This window comes from Gossypium raimondii, chromosome 6 (assembly GCF_025698545.1).
Source record: "Gossypium raimondii isolate GPD5lz chromosome 6, ASM2569854v1, whole genome shotgun sequence".
Lineage (NCBI taxonomy): Eukaryota > Viridiplantae > Streptophyta > Magnoliopsida > Malvales > Malvaceae > Gossypium > Gossypium raimondii.
This window is the reverse complement of record NC_068570.1, coordinates 16,978,570-17,001,048: the sequence shown is the minus strand read 5'-3', so window position 1 is coordinate 17,001,048 and position 22,479 is coordinate 16,978,570. Positions and strand designations below refer to the sequence as shown.

The window sequence follows — 22,479 nt, the reverse complement described above, 5'->3', positions numbered from 1 at the left end:
CAGTTTTGGCGCTGACACACTCACAGGCGCACCAATTCACTTTCAAAATTTAAAATGGTAAATTTGTATGTCAAGTCCTTAAAACTGCAGAGGGTTACATTTTAGTCCTGTGCCGCCAATCTCTTTGACACCTTTGGTCAGGCCAATCTCTTTGGCACCTTTGGTGCCACCATAGGTTTTTTTTGGTATATTTTAGTAAATAAAAAAATTATAATATTTTGGTAAATAAAAAAAAGATAACATTTTGGTTATTTTTTATTTTTTTAATAATTTTGTAAAAAACCCCAACTATTAACATTTATTTTAAAAAAAAGTATTAACATGAAAAAGAAATTTACCTTGATTTTTTGCTGAAAGATGGCGAGAGTGAAAGTGAGAGGGAAAGGGTATTTGAAAATTACTGTCTTTTTTTTTTTACCATAATCAATGAAATTTTTACTGCAAAAAGCAGTTGATGGGACGGGCCTAGAAATCAGTTCAGGGATGCAATGCTGTTTATTTATTGACAACTTTTGTACTTCACCCTAAATTGTTTTTTTTGTTTTATTTTAATAATAAATAAATAAAAAACCCGGTCCGCAACACAGTATCTTAACTGCGTTGGGCTTTTTCGGCATTGCCTTAGCTTCACCAACTACTTACAACTCACACAAGCTGTTTATACAAAGACAAAAGCATTTTGTCCCGTCTACTTTTCCGAGAAATACACAGCATATATATCCCAACTAAACCAATTGCAGCTTCCTTTATCAATTTTCAATCGCCTTCAAAGGGTTTATTTATTCTTGACTTTGTTTTAGTCAAAAAGCTGAGCTACTGAAATCGATCAAGTTTTTGGTTTTACTGTTTGATCTGCAGGAAAAAGGAATCAGATTTCAAGTAAGTAGCTTTTGATTTACTTTGATTAATTTCTTTCTGGGTTTTAAATGATTTGTATTGTAATTCATTTTTTAAAACATTTTTTCTTCCTTTGTGTGGTGCATGATTTTAATGATTCAAGTGGGTTGTTGAAGATATCTCTAGAAACTGAATTTCTTTTAAGGGTATCTGAATGGATAAGAATAATGGAGTTGCTGATTCTAATGATGGTCAGTTATTGCGTGACATTGAGGAAATAAGTAAAGCCCTTTACTTGCAGAAACCTTCATCAACTGCTTTGATTACCACATCCAATGTTAGGTCTAAATCTGCTGGCAAAGCCCATCTTTCAGAATCAAAATCAAAGCAGAATTCAAGAAACCTTTATAATGATGTGATGCATAAGGAAAAGAAATCATCTTCATCATCATTATGGAATTGGAAGAAGCCTTTTAAAGCATTAACTCATATCAGGCATCATAGGTTTGATATTTGTTTCTTTCTCCATGTGCATTCTATTGATGACTTGCCTGCCTTCTTAAATGACTTGAGCTTATGTGTGCATTGGAAGATGAAGGATGAAGTATTGTCTACTCGTGCAGTGAGGGTTGTGGATGGAATTGCTGAATTTGAAGAGACATTAATGTGTCAATGTTGTGTGTATGGTAGTAAAAGTGGGCCTCGTAATTCAGCAAAATACGAGGCCAGGCTTTTCGTGATCTATGCATCCATTGTTGGCGCTTTGGGGAATGATATAGGAGAGCATTGGATTGATCTCACAAGGCTGTTACCACTTACTTTGGAGGATTTAGTTGGGGAGAAGAGGTCAGGTAAATGGACTACCAGCTTTAAACTTTCTGGCAAGGCTAAAGGTGCGACTCTAAATGTCAGCTTCAGTTTCTTGGCAACTGGGGATGATTTAGTTGAATCAAGTGGCAAAACAAATGCATCGAGTTTTTTAAATCTAACAGAGAAGGGGTCAAGTGCAATGGGACACAGTGGGATTCTTAATCCAGACAAGGGGAATGGGATACTTCAACATTTTGGGACTGTTCCGAGTAATGTAGCCCACATGTCTTACCTGTCACCTCTATCTGTTGATTTACAGTTTGGTACTGAATTGTTGCCAAGTGTGGGACTGAAACTTTCCAAATCATTAGGTTTTTTATATCAGAAACTTAATGAAGGGAACTTGCACAGGGTGTCAAGCTTAGATAAATTGTCTGAGCATGTGGAGCCACCCAAACATTATTCCGATTTTGATGAAGTTATAGATGAGTATGAAAACATTGAGTTTTCTGTTATTGAACAGGGTGTAGAAATGTGTCATAATGATCCATCTAAACTTGAACAAAGTGCTATTCAGACTATTGATGGCTCCACCATTGGTATTATCAATGTGGAAGAGATCCTTAAAGATTGTGACACTGACATTGATGAGGAAGCAGAACAGCTTTTAGATGTCTACTGCTCCAGTGTTTGCACGGAGGAGGTTGGGGTAGATGAATGCATACAGGAAAAAAGTGCTATACATTCAAAACCAATGACTTTAGGGGGGCTGGAGTCAGATTTTGATGACATATTGATTACAGAATCTTCATCTGCTTTGGATGAGTTCATTGAGCATGAAAAGTATATGGAGGTTAAATCACATTACACACCTAGCAATTCAATAAAGAAATCACTTAGTCTGGATGAAATTGCCGACTCTGTGGCTAGTGATTTCTTAAAGATGCTGGAAATTGAACATGGTCCATTTAGCTTGAATTCTGACAATGCTGTTGAGTCTCCTAGAGAACGTCTGTTGAGAGAATTTGAGAATGAAGCCTTAGCTTCCAGTGACTTCATCTTAAATTTTGGTGCTGGGGGAGAAGAGGAGGAAGTTGGATCCACCACTCCTGGTCCTTGTCACGGGGTTAATTACGATGATTTTGCTTTCTCTTCAGTTATTCTGCCCAGGAAGGAGCAGGAGGAAAGTCAGTCACTGGCAAACAGAAGGTCGATCAAAATGCTTGAATACTTGGAGACTGAAGCCTTGATGTGTGAGTGGGGCTTAGATGAGAATGCATTTCAAAGTTCTCCGTGCGTTCAGACTGATGGATTTGGAAGTCCAATAGAGTTTTCATCAGAACAAAGTGAATTACCTCCACTGGGAGAAGGCTTTGGACATTTCATTCCAACAAAGGATGGAGGTGTCCTGCGGTCCATGAATCCTTTACATTTTATAAATTGTAAAAATGTTGGGTGCCCGGCCATCCAAGTATCTAGAGCTGCTGTGTTTCCTGCAAGATTGGGTACTGATGTTATGGAGATATTACAAAACTTGGCTTCACTTGGAATTGAGAATCTTTCCTTGCATGTAAACAAATTAATGCCTTTGGAGGATATTACTGGGAAAACATTGCAACAAGTTGCACTGGAAGCTGCATCCAGAGCTATAATGCTAGAGAGGTATGCATTAATCTCGCCATCAGTTTCTCAATTTCTTTCTCTTTCATTTTCTATTTCACTTTCATCTTTTATCCTGTTTTATTAACTCAAAATCATTATTTGACAGGTGGGATGAGTTGCAGCAAGAATTACTATGTGAGCGTGATTCATTTGATCAGAGAAATGAAGTTGAAGGATTTCAATTTTGCTGGACTTGCGATAATCTGAGCTCAGGTCTCGTATGTGGTCAGATTGACCCAGGTTGTGTATCTATGGAAAACCTTGTTCCATCGGTCATGAGTAGGATTGAAGTCCTTGCATTAGAGGGTTTGAGAATTCAATGTGGCATGTCAGACGAGGATGCACCATCAAGCATCAGTCCTTTTTCCTCAAGCAACATGCCATTTATTGTAGGCAAGAATTCAAATTTCAGTAAGTTACTCAGTTTTGAGGGAGCTGCAAGTTCACATTCCCTGGACCTGGATTTTGGATATGATGTTGATTATGTTAATAGATTAATGAGCCTTTCCATAACATTGGATGAGTGGTTACGGCTGGACGCTGGGATTATAGACCACGGAGACCATATTAGTGATCATAAGATCCAGATCCTTGAGGCTCATCAAGCCAAGTGCCTTGATTCAGTTAGTGGAAAATTGATAAAACGTGTTAACTTAGGTAAAGCATCTGGTAGAGAGCATGGGCTGTTGGGGAACAACTTTACGCTTGCTGTCATGGTGTTGCTCAGAGATCCCCTTCGAAACTATGAACCAATCGGCACTTCGATGATTGCTTTAATTCAAGTAGAGCGAGTTTCTCTTGCTATAGAGCCAGAGAGAGATGAGCAAGAGAGCCCTGAGTCCGAAGTCGCAGAAGAAAAAGATGGTGCTCCATTTTTCTTAATCACTGAAGTCCATCTTGCAGGGTTAAATACTGAGCCTCATAAGCAGCATCTTTGGGGTAGCAAAGCACAGCAACAGTCCGGGACACGCTGGTTGCTTGCTAGTGGCATAGCTAACTCCAATAAGAAAACGTTTTCGAAGTCAAAAGCGATGGTAAGATACTACCCATCAATGATGAGAAAGATGCAGCCTGGGAATGTGCTATGGAGTCTAACCTCAAATGTTCATGAAACTGGAACAAATTGGAATGAATTGGCAGATTTTGGTCCACATTCTCGAAACCCTAATGTCATCCTCCCAAATTAAGTCGTCATATTTGTTGTAGAATGCTGTTTTTGAGTTGTTACTATGAATATGAATATACCTATGTGCAGAGTTCAGTGAGTTTAAGCATTTTTTATTTTAGTTCCTATATGTAACAGCCAGCTTTTCTGCAACTATAGTTGTCTAGATTGTATAGTCCAATAAGAATCCATTTTACAGTTGAATACCCATTTCAAAGGTAATCAATTCATATCCATTTGATAAATGAAGCATATAGCTAAAGTTTTCTGCCTGTTCCGTGCCTTCTATTCTCTTGCAATGGTTTCTTCATGCTGCTATCACATGGCTTACCAAAAGTCTACAAATTTTATTGATGATTTCGGTTGCAGTTGGCAATATCATATCGAATGTTCGAAGAACCGATCCTAACAATCTCCACCTATCCTCCAAAGTTAAAAACAGACCCTGACTTTGTGTTGTCAAAACTAAAGCTTAGGGTTCTACAAAAGCTTAACAAGCGATAACAAGATAAAGTTGGCCAAACCCCATGTAGTCTGGTTCTTGGATTTTCTTACAGATACCGACATGGATAAAATGGAGTGAGACTTTTTTGATATTCTACACAGACGATGTGATCATTGCAGATCGAAGTTGGCCATCTGCAGGAGTTGGCTGCGAGATAGTAACGGTAAAAGAACTCGAACGTCCTGAGAAAATTAACCACCGATTCAAGAAACGCTACGGTGATTATGGATCCCCTCGTAAGTTGTAATTACATAACTCGGATCCTCTTTATCTCTTTCGACTCTTTTCTTCACGGGGCATCCGTCAATAGAACATCTGTAGTAGTTCCTATCAATCAAACAATAAGAAGTGAAACTGGTTTTTGAAAGACTAATCAAAATATATCTGCTCTTAGCTTAGTAGCAGATGATGATTCCAGGCTGCAATGCTCAAATTGTATAAAGATTAAAAACCGTACAAGCATTGGATAAAAAATACCTTGGATTTGGACTATTCTTCACCCATTTCTTCCCATATTTCCTCCATCTGTATCCATCATCCAGTATCTCAACCTCAGACTTGGTCTTGAATGCAAATCTTTCTCTGACGTCCCTCCTTTCCCTCGCAGTTTCATTTTCTGCCATTAACACAAACAAAGTGATGATCCTCACTCAATCAACCACATACTAATGTAGGAACTTCAACAAGTTAAAAACAGTAATTTCATTACCAGATACTTGAAGGAGGCTGCTAGTCCTAGCAGAGTCATTATTAACTTCATCGGCTTGATTAAAAGGAAACTGAATTGGCCCTGTGATGATAGTTTCAGGATAATCCTCCAGCCAACCATCAAGAGTCCAGTCCTCGGGGAACTCAAAATTGGATTGGTCGGCACGGTCACTTTCCGGCGAGTCGGGCGGATTAAAATTGCTGCTAGACATTTAGATATTGAAACTAAAAATACCACCCTCTACCGTATGGATGATGGCAACGTACATATATATGATATTCAGCTTAACTATCAGCAAGGTGGTTTCTCCATCACCTTCCTGTGGAATTGCTGGAAGCTTCACTGCTCCAATGCTTGATGTTAAAGATGTTTGGGTCCCAGGTTTTTTCCATTAAGAAGCTAAAAGGAAGTGGGGGTTCCATTGATGACTTGAGAAGTCGAAGACTTCATTGCTTTGTTTTGTGTGAAAATTTAGCTTTTCTTTTCTTTATTTTCACCAGTCTCGTGCTTAGACCAATCCTTTCACAACGTTGTGGCTGAAGACAAGTCAAAAGTGATTAAGGCCCCAACTATCATAAAACATTATCATGGTTTTTTATACATATATATATGTATATATATGAACCCATTGGAAGGGAAACTATGCATTGCTATAATCTGAACCTAAGAGGTAAGACCCATTTTTTCTTGACTGAAATACAGTGCATGCAACGCAGGACAAAATCCAAGGCTTAATCATGTTGGGTTAATTATCACTAAGCCATGAATGGAGACAAATCCATCTTCATCATTAAGGCACACTATGGGTTCATGTCAATACTCCAGTTCTTTACCTAATAAAAGAAGAATCCTTGACCAACCCAGAACTTTACATGAAACTTCATTTGTCACTGTAGAACTTTTCTAATTTTCCATCCTTTACATTATCTGATTGGCTTACTATTTTATTATTTCAGTTTCATTTTTGTCCTAGTAAGTCAATTCTTAATTTCTTTTTTATAGTATAGTCAACCATAGATATAGATATATGTCTGGCATATATTTTGCCTTGTGTCAAATCATTCATATCCCATAAATAATCCTTTTTTTTTCAACTACATACCTGGTTCCTGGAAGCCAGAGTGCGGAATTTAAACAGAGTAAACGATGGTGAAATGGAGACTAAATAAAATAAAATCATCTGTATATATCATCTTTCATGATATTTATAAGCTGGTATAAAATTTTAAAACATGCCAATTATTTTAAAATTTTTATTTAATTTATATATGGCATTTGTATTGCCTAGTGTCAAATCATTGGTTTTTTCAACTATATACCTAGTTCCTGGAAGCCAGACGGTGGACATTTTACTATAGCAGTCCCTCTACTATACTTCAAATTATATTTTGATTCTTCTATTGGAAATATAGTAAATTGATGAAGGAGCAAAATAATCCCATCCAATAAAATTATACCGTTAAATACTTATTTTAATGTTTCACATATACAACATAATCTCAAACTTTACACTTTTATTCAATACCTATAGATATGCCTTCGGTAGAAAATGTATGGATAATTTCGTTTCTGATGGTAGCCTAGACAATTGCATGACATTGTTTCCCGCAGTACTCAGGTAGAAATCGGGATGCCATTGATAGAAAGATTTAAGTCATTATCGTTAGAAGAAGATAATTTACCTATTGTTGGAAAATAATGGATATTTTGCAACTTTAAGGTATACTATTTTATTGATAAAATTGAAGCTTTGAATAATAAATTATGGATCTATATTCTATATAATACGCTCAAAATTGTTGACTGATAAATGATAAATTGATACTCAAATTAAACAATAGTTCTGTCTCTTGATGAACAGTTATATCTTTTGAACAATTGTATCTCTTGGTGAATAGATTCATTACTTTTGGTTTAATATTACATCTTTTCATTCATTGTGTCTGTTCACTTATATCTATTAACTTTTCAAAGAAATCTTCATGAATAGGTCTAAATCTCTTCATTCATTTCCTCTCATCTATATAAAGCCAAGTTAGAGACTTCCAAAACACATCATCAAAAACCATCAACATCAAAAATTCCTTCTAAATTCATTCCTCCTAGTGATAGAAAAAGGCAAGATTGTGTTCGATTGATCACTGTTGTTGTGTTACTACTGTGATCATTTGTTGTTGTATCTTGAGAGACAGACGTCCAACGTTACTCAAAGCACCGAGGAGATGTCGAATCTGTCTTAAGGAAACTGTTCATATAGGCCTCAACAAAATTCTTCTTCTAATTTTCAACTCTATCTTATTACAAATATTCTGTTGTGTTACTGCTATTGCATTGTATTGCATTATTATTGTTACTGACATGTTAATACTATATACGATATTATATTTTCTTACATCTGTTATAGAAAAAACCCAAATTAGATTGATTATCAGTGTCTCAATTTTGGAGTTATTCAGGATCAAATTGAATAAATGTGTAATGGTCGAGGATAAATTTGTTATTATTTATCTTATATATAAAACACCGAATAAGCATTTAATGACAAAATTTTAACAAATAGACTATTTTACTCATTCGTTTAATGTACATGGACCAATTTATTATTTTTAATAGAGAAATCAAAATGCAATCCAAAGGATAATATAACGATTGCTATTCTACTTCTACCTCTTTAATTATATTTATATTACTCAGTATAATTTTGAATATTATAAAAAAGTGCTTGAAAAACAAAGGATGATAATAAGCAAAAAAGTAATTAAATGTGATAATAGTGTAAATTATGTTGAAAACTCAGTCGATAATTGCAATGCAAAACCAACAACGCTAAGAGGAGTGCAATTAACGGTGTTCATTGGAGGTGACAATGCGCCAAGAATACAAAACAACACAACTAAATTATTTATACAGTTTAGTTTCTCTATATTTACAAAGCCTAGCTCAATGAGATAATTCACTATTTTTCAACATTGTACAACAAATATTCTAAGTTCTAACACATCCCGATTTATACTTAAATATCTAAATCACTCATCTTCAAGTTTTTCCCTTGAAAATTTAATTGGTAAGCCAAGTAACACATTTGTTTACTCTAACAATGCACTCATTAAAATAAGTTCCTCAATGAGCAAATAAATGGTAGCACTCTCGATATAAAACCTATACAAGTCTCCTCAAACTATACAAGTGTTCGAGACTTTCTAACATACAAATAAATTAAAATCAATTTTTCTAAAAAAACATGCAGCTAAAATAGCATACACAATATATTAATAAAGTCCAAGATAATGTAAGAATGTTGGAGGTAAGCATTCAATGCAATCCTGATCTAATCTCCTTATTTTATGGGACCCGATTCGATCTAATATTTAAGATATGTTGCATCAAAAGATTGTTCTTCATAAATAGGCTATCATAGTTCTACAACATCAACAAGAATCTCAACCCAACGATTTCGTTTCAAAATATTACCAACAACTAATATAGTAAGTTATCTTGGTCGTCACAGTGCTAGGTGTTGTGGACATTGCTTGTGGCTTTGGATGAACTATTTTCTCACATAATTGCGCTAACAAACTATAATAGTTTTTTTTTTAAATTTAAGGGTGTAAAAAGCTCTCAAATTTTAAAAAAACACAATTAAGCCCCCCTTTTTTTTGCACTCAATTGAACACTTGAATTTTCAAAATTCATCAAAAAGGCCCTCAAACTTCTTCAAAAAAAGCAATTAAGCCCCTTCTTTTTTTTTTCACTCAATTAGGTACTTGAACTTTCAAAATGTATCAGAAAGACCCTTAACATTTTTCAAAAAAGTAATTAAGCCCCTGCTCTTATTAAAAATTAGAAAAAAATTATAAAAAATATTAAATTTTAATAAAATATAAAAAATTTAAAAATTATTAAAAATTATAATTTTTTATAACAATTGTAAAAAAATTAAAAATTGTAAAATTTATAAAAATCATAAAAAAACCTAAAGACCCCTAGTTTTTTTAATTAAAGTTATCACGTGTCGCAACACAATGAGACATGTGGCGAAAGATGATAAAAAATAAAAACAATAAAAGCTATAGAAAAATTATAAAATGCTTCTTTTGGTACAATAATTTTATAAAAATTTTTACTTAAATTTATATTTCTTTCCATTTTGTATAATTTTCTTATGACTTTATAAAATTTTATAATTTTTTATTTCTATATATTTTATAAATTTTTGCAATTTTTATAAAATTTTACAATTTTTATATATATAATTTTTTTCTAATTTTTTCTAATTTTTAATATTTGAATTTTTTATTAAAATTTAATAATATTTATAGTTTTATTGATTTTATTTTTTTATAATTTTTAATAAAAGTAGGGGTTTAATTGTTTTTTTAAAGTTTGAGGTATTTTGATGCATTTTGAAAGTTCAAGTACCCAATTGAGTGCAAAAAAATAGGGATTAATTGCTTTTTTGAAAAGGTTTGAGGCCTTTTGATACATTTTAAAAGTTTAAGTACCTAAATGAGTGAAAAAAAGCAGGAGCTTAATTACTTTTTAAAAAATTTTGAGGGCTTTTGCACCTTTAAGACTTTTTAAAAAATATTCTATCCTAAACCCAATATACATAATGAGAAAGATATTATGAGTTTAACTCTAGGAGGAAGTTAAGAATTTTTTTGGGGAGTTGAAATTAAATTAAAGATTTTAATGAAAGTCAAAAGTAAACTTTTGTCATTATAAGTTAACATTTTATAATTTTTAAAAGACGTAATAATAATTTTAGTCCTTAACGTTTATATCTTTTTCAATTTAACATTTTATTTTTTTGGAGCTAAATTTGATCATTAACTTTTAAAAAGAGTCAAATAATATATTTAAAAAATGTTGAGAAAATATTAATTTTTAATAATGTTGGCGTGGTAACTTATACTTCATAATAACATGGCATTATTTATCTTGTATCACATCAATAAATAATTTAAAATTATAAAATACCCAAAATAAAATTTTAAAATTCCAAAAATTATAAAAAAGTTAAGTAAAATTAGCATGATATATGCATATATTGTTACGTACTGCCATGTTTAAATTTAACGCTTTATTCAATACTTCATTAAAATTCTACAATTTGACTCTTTTGAAAGATTTACGGTCAAATTCAACTCCTTTAAAATATTGAGGTCAAATTTAACTAAAAAAAAGGGGAATAATGACCAAATTGACAAAAAAATATAAACATCAATTAATAAATTTATTATTTTGTCTTTTAGAAATATTAAATCACAATTTTACCACTTTTAAATTTTAGAAAAACTGAAACGAAGATGAAAACCCTGTTTACCTTCTTTAATGTAGCCTCTACTGGATGGATAACAAAAATAATATTATTGCCAAAAGAAAAATAAAGTGTAATATGTAAAGCAGGGTTATTGAAATAAATAAGGTTAAAATAGACTTTTCGTTCCAAACCTTTAATGTATATAAAAGTAAAAATAGATTTATTGCATACATAAAATAAAAAATAGGTATATTAAAACTTAACAGCATTCTCTTCGGTAGCATTTTTTTGTCTTTTCCTTCAAGTGTTAGAATTTTTTTTTCAATTGTGAGTATCTAAGTGAATGATGGAAGCGTCTTTGGCTGATTTACGACTGGAAGATGATGAATGAAATGGAGAAGGAGAAGCTTGGGAGATAGATCAAGATCCGAAATCATTGGAGGAGAATCTAGATTTGTGTTTGGTGGGACGCTTTCTCATGGCTACTACAGTAAACTTTCAATCAATGAAGATGATGTTGGTTAATCTATGGCACCCTCTTGGTGGTGTTACTATTACTGATATAGGGGGAAAAAGATTTCTCTTCCGTTTCTATTGTGAAGCCGATAAAACAAGAATTGTGAAGGGGTCACCATGGACCTTCAACAATCACTTTTTAGTATTTGCAGTTCTATCGAATGGTATGGATCCTCTGAGATTCCACTACTGAAAGTAGGGTTTTGGGTGCAAATTTACAATCTCCCCAGTGGTATGTATTCGGAATCAATGGCAAAACAATTTGGTGATTTTATTGGTGATTTTGTGGAGTATGATGCGAAGTCTGTGGCTGTGGGTCTGAGAAATTTCATATGAATCTGGGTAATGGTGGATATCCGGAATCCTCTGAAGCGTAAGAAAAACTTATCATTGGAAAGACAAAAGAAATATTTTCCATTTTTAAGTATGAAAAACTAACGACAATTTGCTTCTTATGTGGGAGATTTGGTCATGGAGAAAGTTTTTGCCCCATTCACATGGTGAAAGGAAGGAGTTGCCTCTAGGGTAGGATATTTCCCTTAAGGCGGTAGCAAGGAAGCCGGTGATTGGCGGCAGTGTCTGGCTACAGGAACTAAGAGGAAGTTGGGGAGGTCATTTTGGTGATTCAAATGTGGATAAGGGCAAATCAGATTTGAATGCTAATTATGCAGATTTTATGAGACATGCTAGCAAAAAATCTGGGTATAAATCTTACAGGAAAGTTAAAACTTCCATGTATAGATGAGGAATTAGTTGATGTGATGAATGGGAGCTATCTGAATAAGGAAAGACCCATGAACGTGTTAGATGGAAAAAAAAGGGCTAGGCTTTTCGATGAGGGAAATGGGATGAGAAGTCCTGATTTGAACAATTCGACTGGGTTGGAAAACGAGAATGGTTTGACTTTCTCAACGGTTGAACCTGCAGGGCAGGTTAGCCGAACATTATGAAACTACTTTGTTGGAACGTCTATGGGCTGGGGAATCCACGGTTCGTTCGTAAAATTCAGTACTGGCTAAAGGAAAATCGTCCCCATGTTATTTTCCTCTTTGAAACTAAATTGGATGCTAGGAAAATGGAGAAAATAAGACGTAAGTTTGGTTATGGTAATGGAATTGATGTCCTTCTGTTGGAACTAGAAGCGGTCTTAGCTTAGCCTGGAAAGATGGTTTTGAGGTTGTTCTTCAAGTTTTTTGTGCAAATTGTATTGATGTAACGTTTACCGATATTAAGGTGGAGTTGAGTTGGCGCTTCACTGGTTTTTACGGAGCCTGGAAGGAAGAAGGAGAGCTGAATCGTGGGACTTATTGAAGTAACTTTGTCAAAATTTTGATAGCCCTTGGGTGGTTATGGGCGAATTCAATGAGATTGTATCCAATCAAGAGAAGCAAGGAAGGAGGCATAAGAGGAATGACCCATGAGGGATTTTCGAGATGCGTTGGAGCAATGTGGTCTAACTTATATGGGCCTTAAAGGTAAGTGGTACACATGGGAAAGGGGGAACTTTTCTTTCAATAATATACATGAGCAGTTGGACAGAGGAGTCGCTAATGACAATTGGTATGACATTTTTCCCAACTATGTTATTTCACATCTGAATATTTTCTGTTCGGATCATTACCCACTGCTGTTGAATACTTTTGCTATTGATTGAAAGGATAAAAAGGCTGCTACAGTTTCAACTTTTAAATTTGAAACGGTGTGGCTATTCGAGGAATCTTGTGAGGATATGGTTTCAAATTTGTGGCATGAATCAAACCATTTAAGTATCCCAGAACGTTTGTTGCTAATTGGAAAGGGCTTGATGAAATGGGCTTTCAACTAGAAAAAGGAGAATACTCAGTTTATTAATCGTATCAAAAGGTGTTTATAAGAGTTGTATATTACAGATGTGAATGATGACGTTCTTGAGGAAATTGTAGAAGCCAAATTGGCATTGAATCTAGAGATTGACAAGGAGGAGCTACACTGGGAGCAATGATCTAGAGCTAATTGGTTAAGGTATGGTGATCGTAACACTAAATTTTTTCATTCTTATGCTAATTATAGGTGTAAAGTGAACAATATCAAGGGATTGCGATATGGTGATGGGGTTATAAGGGAGAAGGAGGATGAAAAAGTAGAAATCACGATTCGATATTTTAAGAATATTTTTTCCAGTTCAGGGAATATCAGTGCTGATGAGATTTATGAAGGGGTTGACTCTAGAATGAATCAGAATATGAATAGTTATTTACTGAATCAGAGTTTAAAGAAGAATAAATTAAAACTACTGTGAAGGAAATGGGGTCGACCAAGGCGCTGGGATATGACGGCTTCCCAGTAATTTTTTATCAGTGTTTCTGGTACTTAATTAGTAAAGATGTTACTCATTTCTATCTCAAAGCTCTAAACAGAGAGTTACCATTGGAAGAGGTGAATTTCACCAAGATAGTTTTAATCCCAAAAACTAGTGCGGCGAACTCAATGTCGTCATTCCATCCTATTAGTTTGTGCTCTGTCTTGTACAAAGTTATTTCGAAGGTTTTGGCTAACCGACTCAGAATAGTTTTGGAGGACTGTATCGATGAAGCTCAAGGAGCTTTTGTGCCGAGGCGTCTAATTTCTGATAACGTCTTGGTGGCATACGAATTAATGCATACGCTAAAGAAGAAGAGGTTGGGGAAGAAAGGCTCATTTGCATTGAAGCTCGATATGAGCAAAGCCTACGATAGGGTCGAGTGGGGCTTTATTGAATGTATGATGCTTAGAATGGAATTTGATGCCAGATGGGTTGAACTAATAATGCACAGTATTTCCTCTGTGTCTTATTCCGTTATGGTTAATGATGGAATAAGTGAGATCCTCTATCTTAACAGAGGTTTACGTTAAGGAGATCCCATTAGAGTGTACTTATTTTTTATCTGCACGGAGGGTTTTTCGACATTATTGAAGTTAGCCAAAAGGGATGATATACTGGCGGGTGCGAAGGTTTGTCGAGGTAGCCCTTCGATGACGCACCATTTCTTCGCAGACGATAGCATTGTTTTTGGTGAGGCAACGGAAAGAGGGAGTCAGGTGATTAAAAGTATTCTTGAGAAATACAAAAAGGCTTCTGGTCAACAAGTAAACTTTGAGAAATCCATCATTTTCTTTTGTACAAATGTAGAGGAAGGACTTTGTAATCGAATAATTAATCAGTTGGACATGAGACGATCTTTTAATGTGGAACGATATTTGGGGCTTCCAACACTGGTTAGAAGAAGTAAAAAAGAAGCTCTATCCTATCTCTGTGACAGGATGCATACTAAAGTTAATATTTGGGCAAATCGCTATCTATCCCAATTAGAGGTGTGCATAATTCGGGTAAAACCGAAAAAATTCGGTTAACTGACCGAATTCGGTTAATCGGACGGTTAACCAAATTTTTCGGTCGGGGGTCGGTTAATTTTTTTTATAATTTTTCAGTTAACGGTTAATTCAGTTCAAAACCAGTCGGTTAACCAAATTTTTTCAGTTAACCGAAAAATTAATAAATAAAATTATCCAACCCAACCCAATTACCCAACCCAATTACCAACTCAACCCAATTACCCAATGTCGAAACCGTTTTTTGAAAGCAAAATTTTAGTTGTCGACTTTAAAAACAAAACTGGAGTCGCCAACGATCCTTAATTGAGGAGTGATCGGCTCACCTAAAAACAATTTTGGTCTACGAAATTTGAGAAAATAGGTTCGGGAGTCAGTTACGCACGAGGAAGGATTAGCACCCTCGTAACGCCCAAAATCGGTACCAAATTGATTATTTAATGTCTTGGTGTCGAAAATTTGAAAAGATTTTAAAAGAAAACTTTAAACTCGTGAATGAATTAAAATAATAAAACATTCTTATTTTAAAGAAATAAAACACCACACCCAGTGAGTTAGGGCACAATATTTTTAAATCTTCAAAATACTGAATATTGCCTTTTGCTTTAGAAATTCTTATTTCGAGATAATAAAATGTCATGACCAGTAAGTTAGGACCCAACATTTTTGAATTCCCGAGAATAAGTTTTTATTTGAAATTTATGAATTTATTGCAAACAAATACTTGGCTTTCTAAATTCATCAAAAAATAATCGCAATCCAATAAGTTAGGACACGATCTTTCTCGAGAATCATGAATGCCAAATATTTTGGAAATTTGCAAAAATGTGATGATTTTAATGCTTTGGCAAAACCAAAATATATTTTCCAAAAAGTATGTTAAAAAGTTAATGTACAATATGAAACAAAAACTTTAATTTAAAACATATGTGAATAAATATTTACAAAATATATATACAAGTATAATATACAAGTAAATTTGCAAATATGTGTACACATTTATTTAACACACATATATAAGGATACATATAAAAATATAGAATGGAATATATCAATCAAAAACTAATAGAAAATGCATGTATGTATTTGAAAATCGTGAAAAAACATATAAAAGTATGTACATGTGTATATATTTACAAAATAAAAAATGTATAAGTATATATACATAGGTAAATCATGAAAATATGTATACATTTAAATACTTATATATATATGTACAACATGTATAAATAACGAGTATATATCGACAATAAAAAATGTTTATAATAATTAAAAGATATAAATATATATATATATATATATATATATATATACTATAGAAAATGAATATATATTTTAAATTATACAATATGGGAAGTACATATAAATTAAAATGTGTATGTATATTTATATCTATATTTATGAAAAAATTAAATTATGAAGAATAATATAAAAACATATATAGAAGTATACGTATGTACATATTTAGAAAAGTAAAAAATTGAAATTAAAAATATAAAAGTATATATATATTATAAAAATGAAATGTTTGTATGTATATGAAAATAATGATTACAAGATTAACAATAATAATAATAATAATAATAATAATAATAATAATAATAGCAAACTAATATTAAATTTAATTAGAAAAACAAATGCAAAGGATCAAATTGAGAACAAAACAAAACTGAAAAAAATCGAAAGCAAACTAAAATAAATGACATATTTGCAAAAGGCGCATAATCTGAAGGGTCAAAAAGGGAATTAATCCCGCCCTTCCTAAACGCTGAGCAGAATTGGACTAAATCGTAACACGGGCAAAATATTCGGGCCAAATTAAAAAAATGGACTTGATTAAAACGCGTCGCAAAAAGGAGGGACTAGTAGCGCAAATCTCCCATTTAAGGTTGATATGCGCGGACCCCACCCCAAAAACCAAACGGCACATGCTTTGTCCATCTTTTAGGTTTTAAAGGAAAAAAAGAAAATTAAACAAAAGAACAATTACTTGTTCTTTTGGGTTTCCCTTTCCAGAGGAGAAACCAGACCCTTTTAGGGTTTCCTCAACCCTCATACGCCGCTGCTCAACCTCGTGCCAAGGCTCCGATTGCGACGGAGATGGCGCCGACTCGACGAATCCGGCGAGAGAGGTAAGTCATTCCTCCCTTCTTTATATTTTAAATTAAAAATAAATAAAAAATAAAAAAGAATGGAAAAATGAAAAAAATAAACACGATTCACCTTCGAAAAAAAACCTTTGTAATCTCAGTATTTTCTCTCTATTTTTATATTTTTTAACACTCCAAAATCCCCCCCTTTTACAGCACTTGAAATCGGCCTTTTATAACCAAAAGAGAAAAGAGAAAAAGAAAAATCTAAATAAATTCGTTCTGTTTGTGTGTGTTGCTGCAGGAACAAGGCGAGGCGCGCGTGGAGCGAGATTCACAAGGCGTCTGAGGTGAGTCATGCAGTGTGTCAAGCAAATAGGCTCCTAGGGTTTCTGTTATTTTGTTTTTGTGTGGGCTAGGTTTAGTGGGTTACTAGTTTTGGGCCTTATTGGGTTGTATTGTAATTGGGTTTAAAAAATGTAGATGGTTTATTTATTTTGGGTTTTAGATTGGGCCTGGAGCAAAATTGGTTACTACACCCAACCCAATAAAACTAAAACTAAAGTCTACCCCAATTACCCAACCCAATAAAACTAAAATTAAAGTCTACCCAATTACCAACCCAATAAAACTAAAACTAAAGTCTACCCAATTACCCAACCCAATAAAACTAAAATTAAAGTCTACCCAATTACCAACTCAATAAAAATAAAACTAAAGTCTAACAGCACGTTTGGTTCGCTGTATTGAAATAGAGGTGTAATGGAATAGATGCGTAATGGAATAGAGGCGTAATAGGTAATTCTTTTGTTTGGTTGAATGGAATGGAATAGAGGCGTAATGGTATTCTTGTGTTTGGTTGAATGTAATAGAGGTGTAATAGCATAAGGAAAAAAACTAAAATGACTAGAATACCCTTAGCAGAATTTTTTTTAGGTAGATGATTATTGTTATTGTTTTAAATTTTAATAAGATTATTAATATAAATAATAAATAATTTAATCATATTTTAACATATTTATTATTAAATATAATTTAATAAAATATATGAATTTACTAAAATCATAATATATGATACTATATAATATAATTTGAAATAATTATTATTAAATATATTTTAATTAAAATATATAATTTAATAAAATTCTTAATAATAAATATTCTTATATGAATTTACTAAAATAATAATATATGATACTATAAAATATAATTTAAAATAATTATTATTAAATATTTTTATAATCTACTTTATTATTTTTAAACTGCAATACATATTTAATGTGCTAAAATATCATTAGTGAAACAAATAATTTAATTATTCTACAATAAAAAATTAGCAAGAATAAAATAACTTGAGAATTATATTTTGTATAAACATAATTTTCATATATTAACAAAATGTTAGATGAAAATGAAATTTTACATCATAATCCATATGTTATACAGTTTTACAACATCAAAAAGTTTGAACATTGTAGTGACATACCACCCCAAATATTACAAACAGAAAAAGTTACGAAAATATCATCAACAGAACCATTATTTTTAATGGTCAGCAAGAAATCTTCTAACCCATTTCAACCGCACATCAGAAGGTAAACTAAAAAAAACTAGCATTTGGGTTGGATGATCTGGACTCAGTAATGGGATTACATCAAGTGTCTTCATGTCACTACAGCAAAACAGGTTTTTAGCGGCGTTTTTTTGGGCCTTTAGAGGCGCTTTTTGCCGCCACTAAAGATATTTGCGGTGCTTCCAAAAGCGCCGCAAAAAAGGCCGCTAACGAAAACGTCGCTAACGTTTGCAGCGTTTACAACTAAAAACGCCGCTAAAGAACATGATCTTTAGCAGCGTTTTTCCTTAAGCGCCGCTAAAGAACATGTTCTTTAGCGGCGTTTTTATATGAGCGCCGCTAAAGAACATGTTCTTTAGCGGCGTTTTTTTCTAAGCGCCTCTAAAGAACATGTTCTTTAGCGGCGCTTTTTTTCTTTAGCGGCGCTTTTTTACAAAAACGCCACTATTTTTGGGATTTTTTTATATTAAAATTTTCATTTCAAATTTATATAATATTTCAAATTAAACGAATAAAATAATATTAATATCAATAAATAAAAGTGAATTCATATTATTTTGCAAAATGTTAAAAGTTAAAATGATAAAATATTAATGCAATACACTATGACGGGAAGATGCGATCAAACATCTTCATCATACTCTCAAGTTGTCATTGGAGTTCGTCAGACTTTCGCTTCGCTGCTCGCTTCTCTCGCAGCCTCCGCTTTAAGTTTTAGTTGCGTTCTTCATATTTCTTTTGAACCTCTACTTCTCTCGCTGCACCTCTGCTTCCTCACGCCAGATCTGCTTTAAGTTGTAGCTGGAGTTCTTCATATTTCCTTTGAACTTCAACTGTGGTCGCTTGCATCTGAGTCATCTGGTCTTTTAACCTCTGAACTTCAGCTTGAGCCTGAGTCCTCGAAGCCATGTATTGCTACGAGCTGGATCCAAAATATTGGGTTGGGCTAACAAAATATCCTTGAAATCGAACCCAACCATACCTTTCAGGACCCAAAACTTCAGTAATAATCCGGTTATCAATGTCTTCAGGATGAACAGAACTATCACTAGAAACAATCGCTTCGTACTCCGCCTTTTTATCCTTTAGTTTTTCCTAAAAAATAAATCATATAGTTAGGAACGCAATATATATTAAAAAAACATATGCAACATAACAATAGTCGAATTACAAGCAATGAATTAAACCATTAGAAAATAAACACTATAAATAACTAAAACAAGTCAAATCGTATTAAGTAAACGTACTATTATTTCACCAGCTTCAGGAGTCATGAGAGATCCATCTTTCTTCCTATGTGTAATTTCAAAAAGTTGAAGGCGTCCAACTTTTTGACCGGACGACAGTTCCTACAATATAGTAGTAAAAATATTATTTAATAGAAAGTTAAATATATTTTACAATATTAAAAAATTAAAAATACCTCTGCCTCAGCTACACATGCAAAACTTCTCGACCTGGCTGTGTGAGTGAATTTTTGTTTCTGCCTGCTGCTTTAGAAACCACAAAATGAAAGTGGAACCCAGCATTATATTTCAACAGACAGTATTAAATTAAAAAATAGTGATAACTTGTAACTGAGAAAAACATATGAAAATAGACAAACTCCAGTTAAGTAGTAAAATCATACAAAAAAATCAAAGACAATAAGAAACAAACAAAGGGTATATATTTCGAACTTAGAAATCATACTAAAAAACAACATGGCTTAATAAAATTCAACTTAAAAATCCATTTCATTACCTGGAAATGTAATCGACTGCACCACATTTAACAGAACAGTTTTATAAACTAATAAATTAAACCTAAAGTAGACATCAAAGTTCCATATTTTAAAATCAGTACCAAATGAGTTCAACAAATAAACAGTAACAAAGCATGTGTTCTGTACCTTCAGAACGATGAAGAAAACTGAAATGAAAGCAATGAAATGGATTGACCAAAAACTGGAGAAAAAAAACAAAACTTAAAATCAGTTCCTAACAAATTAAACCATTCACAAAAACAGTAATGAACAATAGAAGCAGTAATTTACCTTCACGAGGATGAACAAAACAGTCGAACACACCGAAAACCCTAAACATAGAGAATAATTTTTTTTAATCCCAGTATCACCAACCAATAAGAAAGCAAAACCAAAATTAAAAATACGACAAAACCCAATGTATAAATACGAAGAATCGGACATTCGAACCGAACTTAAAAATCATACTAAAAAACAACATGGCTTACTAAAATTCAACTTAAAAATCCATTTCATTACCTGGAAATGTAATCGGCTGCACCACATTTAACAGAACAGTTTTATAACCTAATAAATTAAACCCTAAACTAGACATCAAAGTTCCATACTTTAAAAATAGTACCAAATGAGTTCAACAAATAGACAGTAACAAAGCATGTGTTCTGTACCTTCAGAACGATAAAGAAAACTGAAATACGAGCAATGAAATGGATTGACCAAAAACTGGAGAAAAAAAAACATAAGTTAAAATCAGTTCCTAACAAATTAAACCATTCACAAAAACAGTAATGAACAATAGAAGAAGTAATTTACCTTCACGAGGATTAACAAAACGGTCGAACACACCGAAAACCCTAAACCAATAAGAAAGCAAAATAAAAATTAAAAATACGACAAAACCCAATCTATAAATACGAAGAATCGGACATTCGAACCTTAAGATGTTCGTCGACGTTCTCCCTCTTCTTTGCCGCAAATAATGTTCAATGTTTTCAACAAATATAATGTCGTATGAAGCCTTTTTAATGGTTTATTTTGCAATAAAGCGAAACGCCCAAACAGAAAGATGAAAGAGATGAAGAAAACAGAAGAGGGGAAATCGGAGATGCTGCGCTGAACTTAGGGTTAGGGATTTGACTGAAAGATGGGATTTGGGGCTGGGTGCGGGGATATACCCCAAAACCGATATCCCATCAAAACGACGCCGTTTAATTTTAATATATTTGTGGCGCTTAAACTAAAACGCCACTAATCTTACAGCTTTTTGCAGCGCTTTGAGAAAAAACGCCACCGAACCCTAAACTCGTCAATGAAACGGCGCCGTTTTCTTCAATTTTTAAATTACAATTTCCGGCGTTTTGGTTCCAAACGCCACTAAATATTCACATTATTTATAAGTATTTTGATTTTTAATAGATTTTTAAAATCATAAATGTTATGACATTCTTTTAAATTTAATATATTATTTTGAATTATACATATTTAATAAATTTATAAATATTCAGCTTTTATAATATTTAATATGTCTTTATTTATAAGTATTTTATTTTAATAGATTTTAAATTGTATAAATGTTATGACATTATTTTAAATTGATGCATTATTATGAAATTATTAATTTTATTTCAATTAAAATAGTTTAAAAATATGACATGATTTAACATATTATTTTTATTGTACAAATGTTAATAATTTTTTAATTTTATGTAAGCATGTATTATTTAAGTACTAACAACATTCAAATTTATTAATTATTGACACTATCAACATTGTGTAACGAACCCTAAAACCCCAAACCGTATACGAATTTTTATAAATATTAATCCCTAAACCCTAATATATTATTTCTTTTTTGCGGCGTTTTTGCTGCAAACGCCGCTACTACCACTAGAAACAAACAAAAGCGGCGTCGTTTTATCGAACTTTCACCAAAGAAGAACAGTAGACGAAGTCGTATTGTAGAAACTTTTGCGGCGTTTTATGAGAAAACGCCACTAAAGAAATATACTGAAAAGGAAAACGAAGCCATTTTGATATATTCTTTGCGGCGTTTTACGTCTAAGCGCCGCGAAAGCCTATCTATTGCGGCGTTTTAGTTTAAAATGCCACTAATTATTCAGTTTTTATAATATTTTATATGCATTTATTTATAAGTATTTTTATTTTTAATAGATTTTTAAATACTATAAACATTCAAATTTATTAATTATTCACACTATTCCAATAATGTCTTACAATTTCAACTTTATGCTCTCTT

At 32.8% G+C, this 22,479-nt stretch overlaps 2 protein-coding genes and 1 long non-coding RNA gene across 6 annotated transcripts; 1 reads left to right on the top strand and 2 right to left on the bottom strand.

Moving 5' to 3' along the window:
* The first annotated feature begins 650 nt into the window (after positions 1 to 650).
* On the top strand, positions 651 to 4,746 carry LOC105772699 (protein PLASTID MOVEMENT IMPAIRED 1-RELATED 2). Of its 3 annotated transcripts, none has more exons than XM_012594114.2 (3): positions 651 to 879; positions 1,001 to 3,309; positions 3,416 to 4,746. In XM_012594114.2, the coding sequence occupies exons 2-3, from the start codon at positions 1,052 to 1,054 to the stop codon at positions 4,494 to 4,496; spliced, it is 3,339 nt and encodes a 1,112-aa protein (XP_012449568.1). In that variant the 5' UTR covers positions 651 to 879; positions 1,001 to 1,051; the 3' UTR covers positions 4,497 to 4,746. The 3 variants fall into 3 exon arrangements, with proteins under 3 accessions (XP_012449568.1, XP_052488382.1, XP_052488381.1); XM_052632422.1 differs by having other exon boundaries at positions 652 to 879; positions 1,139 to 3,309; XM_052632421.1 differs by lacking the exon at positions 651 to 879 and having other exon boundaries at positions 925 to 3,309.
* Positions 4,747 to 4,801: 55 nt separating this feature from the next.
* Positions 4,802 to 6,382, bottom strand: LOC105772703 (probable WRKY transcription factor 50). The gene is made up of 3 exons (XM_012594117.2): positions 5,689 to 6,382; positions 5,457 to 5,595; positions 4,802 to 5,306 (listed from the first exon to the last, which is right to left on the bottom strand). Exons 1-3 carry the CDS (start codon positions 5,897 to 5,899, stop codon positions 5,183 to 5,185), a joined length of 474 nt encoding a protein of 157 aa, XP_012449571.1. The 5' UTR covers positions 5,900 to 6,382; the 3' UTR covers positions 4,802 to 5,182.
* Positions 6,383 to 19,262: 12,880 nt separating this feature from the next.
* Positions 19,263 to 21,634, bottom strand: LOC128041944 (uncharacterized). Of its 2 annotated transcripts, none has more exons than XR_008197118.1 (8): positions 21,158 to 21,634; positions 21,036 to 21,076; positions 20,891 to 20,945; positions 20,514 to 20,554; positions 20,370 to 20,424; positions 19,902 to 19,971; positions 19,726 to 19,827; positions 19,263 to 19,573 (listed from the first exon to the last, which is right to left on the bottom strand). It is a non-coding gene; the product is annotated as an uncharacterized LOC128041944 (long non-coding RNA). The 2 variants fall into 2 exon arrangements; XR_008197117.1 differs by having other exon boundaries at positions 19,902 to 19,968.
* Between the last annotated feature and the right edge of the window lie 845 nt (positions 21,635 to 22,479).